Source organism: Limulus polyphemus, unplaced genomic scaffold, assembly GCF_000517525.1.
Source record: "Limulus polyphemus unplaced genomic scaffold, Limulus_polyphemus-2.1.2 Scaffold1811, whole genome shotgun sequence".
Taxonomy (NCBI): domain Eukaryota; kingdom Metazoa; phylum Arthropoda; class Merostomata; order Xiphosura; family Limulidae; genus Limulus; species Limulus polyphemus.
The window spans coordinates 22,522-28,014 of NW_013667421.1; the positions used below are offsets into that span (position 1 = coordinate 22,522).

General features: G+C 32.8%; 1 protein-coding gene across 1 annotated transcript in view; it reads right to left on the minus strand.

The window, feature by feature from the left end:
- Positions 1–5,493, minus strand: part of LOC106465012 (parathyroid hormone/parathyroid hormone-related peptide receptor-like) — a gene marked incomplete at its 3' end in the record, with an annotated part of 131,831 nt that overhangs the window by 16,723 nt on the left and 109,615 nt on the right. The window contains 3 exon segments of the mRNA XM_022392836.1: positions 941–1,001; positions 3,734–3,863; positions 3,865–3,891. Of these exon segments, the coding sequence (XP_022248544.1) occupies positions 941–1,001; positions 3,734–3,863; positions 3,865–3,891 (218 nt within the window).

Below are 5,493 nucleotides of genomic sequence, written 5' to 3' on the forward strand. Positions count from 1 at the left end.
TCTTACACTGCTAAGTTAGGGACGGCTAGCGCAGATAGCTCTCGTGTAGCTTTGCGCGAATTTCAAAATAAACAAACAAAACAAAAATGATATTTTTTTTTTTTGCCATCCGTGTTCTAGAAGAATTACCGAATTACATGAAATTCACTGACTTTTCCCAGTTTTCCTTACTCGTGGGAACCATGCTGGTAAGTCTATTAGTTTTTATAGACCTGAAAGAGCGAAACACTTTATATTTTCTATATATAACCCACTTCCAAAACGAAATCGATGCTTTCTAAGCTTTCAGATCATGTGAAACACGCTTAAAACTAATGGATATTACAGTGACTATCAAAGAAGACATATTCCTACCATAGCAGTCAAATGATTTTATGTTGCAGAAAAAAGTACTTTATCGTTACATTAGTATTCTAATCATTTAACATCATGACAGTTATATTACCAACTTAGCTCGAATTAATGCTCAACACGCTTTGAAACTCACTGATCATGAAACTGATTGAAAATTAAGAAGTTTTTTTTTGTTAATTTTTCATATACTTCAAGCACGAAAGAAATGATCATTAGTTTGTTTTTTAACGCAAAACTGCGCAATGGTGTGTCTGCACTGTGCTAATCTCAGAAATCTAACCCCGAATTTTAGCGTTATAAGCCCTCAAGCTTGCCGCTTATCCGTCATGGGGTGGGAGAAGAGTTAGTTTTCAAATGTGAAACAAACTATTTTTCTTTTTAATCTTCAAATGTGAAAAAGTATTTTGTAGTGATCTACTGTGAAATAATTATGGTGCTCAACTGTATATGAAAACGGGTATTTCTCAAAATATACTCATTTTATTTTAAAAGTCTTGTGAGGTTTGTTGATAACGGAAAAGTTCGTAAAGTCCAAATTGAAAACTTAAATAACTTAGGATAGGTAGATCATAATTGAAATACTCACAAGGTATCTTCTAAAGTGACTCTCACTACTGCCCATGAGATGATAAATGGGAGAGGTAAGCCTGAAAATAAGTTTCTTTCTAGATTAAAGTAGTAAATTTCATTTGAACATCATCATAAGTTTAATCAAAATTACCAATACTCCAACTCTGTGCTTGCTTTAATAGTTTAGCACTGCAGGAACGACATTGCTCAAATGGTAAATTTTATCATCCAAAAATTGACAAGATGAAATTACTAAAATAGCTTGTTAATTTTCATTTTTTTTTATAAGTATAAGTCATTCAGTCGAACATAACGTAACGCAGAATATGTTCAAAACGTCTATCAACCATTTAGTTAATATACCACAAATATAACTGAATAATAACACGAATTATGTATCGTAACACACAGATGATTGATTCTATAGGCATAAAAATTTGGAACTTTTATTAATATAGTAATAATAAACCTCCCTTGCTTCAGAGGTTAAACACAGAAAGTATATATCAGGAGAAACCTGGTTTGTGGTATTTTCAACCTAAACATGCACGGACTCTGCGGTAACTCTTAAAGAAACAGCGAAATTCTCCATTTGAGTTATAATGCCACAACAGCTGGAAGTGCGAGCATTCAATGGCATATCGCGATTCCTTTTGATACGTAGATCAGAATATTAATTAGGCTTTGCCCAGGTTTACCAGTAAAGCCTCGTATGTAGAGATTTGAGGATGCTTATATATTTACTTTCGAATACAAAAGCAATAAAGACTTCTAAACCTATAGCCAAACGTTTTGCCTCACCATAGAATTTTAGGAATGAGATGTACATAAACAAACAAACAAAAACATAATTTAGATCTTTAATTTAACATAATGTAATCAAATAAATTGAAAAAAGTCTACCGGAAGCTATAATAGTAGTACTAAGTATTTGCAATGTATTCCATGTTTTTTTCAAGACCTTCTTAATCCTCTAAAACATGGATTCAATGAAGCGCTGAAGGGTCAATTTATCTTTTAGACGACTCCATGCAGCCTTTAAAGTAACATTATTCAGCAGGTTTTATTCAACTTTATGAAGCAACATTAGATCATTATAGGGTGATGTAAAACTTTCGGCCATAACTGTAGACATTTTACATAAAATAACAGCGATCACTAGAAATTCTATATCTTAATGTAGCTGTGATGAGACACACACTAGTGAATATAAGATACCATTAGATATGTGGAATGTTTATAGCTTCTCTAAGGTAATAATCTTTTTTTTTTTGATATGTTATGTTAGTACTTTCAATCTGAATTATACCGTCCTGTGACACACAGGCCCGACATGGCCAAGTGGTTAGGGCGCTCGACTCGCAATTTGAGGACCGCGGGTTCGAATCCCCGTCCCGCTAAACATGTTCGCCCTTTCAGCCGTGGGGCGTTATAATGGGACGGTCAATCCCACTATTCAAAACAAACAAACAAACCTGTGACACACAAGCTAAGCGGCGAGGATAGAGACCCCTAACTTATAACTGGAGGAGGACAACCAATAAGCAACAGCCGCTTATACGGCTACTCTCCACTAAACAATGGGATTGACTTGACAATAATAATATGCATTCCACAGCCTAAAGTGTGGAAAGTTTTCAGCAGCATATAGTGGCTCCAATCTGAATTTTGCGATCCAAACTCGGCTAGTTAATCATCAAGAGATGCTTGTCCAAAGCCATCAGACATTTCAAACTGTGTGTGAAAATTTATCAATATATATATATACAAGATGTTAATATAAGAAAGAACTTCGCGTGTTCAACTTCGATGTCACTAAATTGATTAAGAGTGTCCCTGTTGCTCCTTTGTCGTTTATAAATGTCATCACGATATTTTACTTTGTTGATTTAGAAAGTCATTAGTTGAATGTCGTTCCTAACTAATCTGTTTTAGAGGATCAACGATTAAGTGTCATATCTGTAGGGTATTGAATCCGTTTTCCTTCACCATATATAACCTAAATTAATTTAGATATGTCAATAATGTTATGGAAAAACATTCTGGTGGAAAATAAAATACATTTTTAACGTATATATACAATCTACAAACAGTTGCTCCGCTGTATAATATTGAATAATGAATTCGACGAAATATCATATCATTCTTCACATATCTAAATTAATTTAGATTATTATATAGTAAAGTAAAACGGACTCAAAACCTCATAGATATTATACACACTTCACCATTGCTGACCCAAGCTGTGCTGATGAGCCTTTAATAGGTGAATAGGCGAAACTGCAGTCCATAGTTGAGAGTACGGCCAATCAAATAATGAATTAGGTCTATACATCTCAGATTCTCTTTTCAATTTCACCTCTGGTGAAAAAGAAAAGAAAATTTTAACACATTTTTATAAAATTACGTTCGTTTGTAACAAACTTTATGACGAAATAACCTATATAATGTTAAAACTGTGAGTGCATTATTTCATTTTGTATGCTTATAATGTTTACAAATCAACTCCATTTTGGCAATAACAATTTTGATGCTTGTGATTCAGTATAGCTAAGCCTAACCAATCAGTTTACAAAGATTATCCACAGAAATAAGAATTGATGTGATTATTATTAAATTAATTATCCCGTTATTTATACTGCTTTTCCGTGGATTATAAGTGTTAATTTATATTAATTTGAATAATATTTAACATTGTAATGTTAATTAATATGAAACAAAAACTAAACACCTGAAGTCACACACACCAGATGGATATATAGTGATAAAATACTCAAAAACAAACAAAATAATACCAAAAGAAACTTACCCCAACCCATAATAATATACTGAAGAATACTACTAGCGTCCGTGAAGAAAGCTTGAAATACAAGTTTGTGGAGGTACAGTCCTTCCATCAGGATCCAGCAGTAGTTAGCCGTCAGAAAATAATGCCAAAAAACTTGTGAAAATTTTACAATCCACATTCTATAAAGCACAGAAATGCTAAATTAGGAACTAATAACATCCTTTAAACATGCCAATATCCTTCTCTCTCTCTTAACAGAGATGTACTTAACTATTCATCTAGCATAAAGTGTATGTGGATTAGTAAACTTGGCACACACATAACTATCAGCGGTCCACAGTAACTGCATTATAAGATTATCTTCCATTGTTACACGGAAAACTGCATATAAAACCGATTAAAATCTAATCTAAATGCTAAAAACGTTCATACCTATTTCTTGTTTAACTAAAATTTAATCATGATATAACAAGATATATACATAGAATATGATTATTAATGACAAATAAAGCAATTTCACACTATTTGTTTCTTTTTTATTTTAAACTTTCGCGCAAAGCTACACAAAGGTCTACCTGCGCATTGTCATCGCTAATTTTGATGTAATAGATTACAGGCAAGGCAGATAGCCAATGGCAACCACCGCCAACGCATGGGCTATTCTTACCTAATTGAATAGAATATTTAACTGTAACTCTAACGGCCCAAATTTCGAAGCACGTTTTTTTACGCCAACAAGAAGCGAACCATGAACCCTTGGATTCACAATCCGGGTACGCTAACCACAAGGACTCCACCATTTCACAATGTATTTATAAAACCATGTTCAACTAATGTATTGCAATACTTCTACAGTAACCAACACTGATGAAAGACGAATTAACTCAGAGAACATAAAATTTCTCTCTTCAATTGAACAAGCGGTTGAAAACAATGGTTTTCAAAGTTTTATATGCACCTTCTCTGGAAAACAAAATCTAATGTTTCATATTATTGTGACGGATTTATTATTATATATTTTTTTAATATCGACGTTTGTTTAGATTAAATTCATACTTAGAAATGTACATAACTTATACTGTTAAATATGTATTGAGAAACTCCCGTCTATTGTCTAAAGTTATAGAAGATTCTCGAGTGTAAGAATCAACAATATATGTGTGTATGTAAACTCTAATGTAGTGTGTTAGTATTTTTACGTAATCTGAATTTTCGAGAAACTGTCCACACGCCTACGAATATAACCAACTCCACGCGCCAAAAAACAGTATCTATTATTAGTTTGCTATAGTCAGTGTGCTATAAACTTCGGAAGCTATAACTATTACTGTTATTGTAATAACGCTTATTAATCGGAAACTTCAGATATTTGAACAGGAGCATTTACAAAGTTCGAACATTACAAATCATTTAACTTCAGTGGATTCTCATCGGACATTAGTATTTTTACGAAAACGTTGTATAACTTCATCGTGGAAAACTCGGCGTGTGTGGTTGATAAATAATGAAGGACAAAGCTAGCTAGCTCTTCGTGAACTCGCTCATTCCGAACCCTCGATAAGATATCAAGGAAGTTCCAGACTAGAAAGACTTTATATTGCTTGTTTGTAAAATTTTTGACTATACATCAGTGTTTGTAATAACTGTTATTGTAAATTGGATTATTGTTTGTGTATTAAAATATATTTGTATTAAAAAAGAAACCTGTGTGCAACAATCTTGTTACAAATATCATAAACTGACTATATATTGGCTTTTACTTAACTGCTAAATCCAAAGTA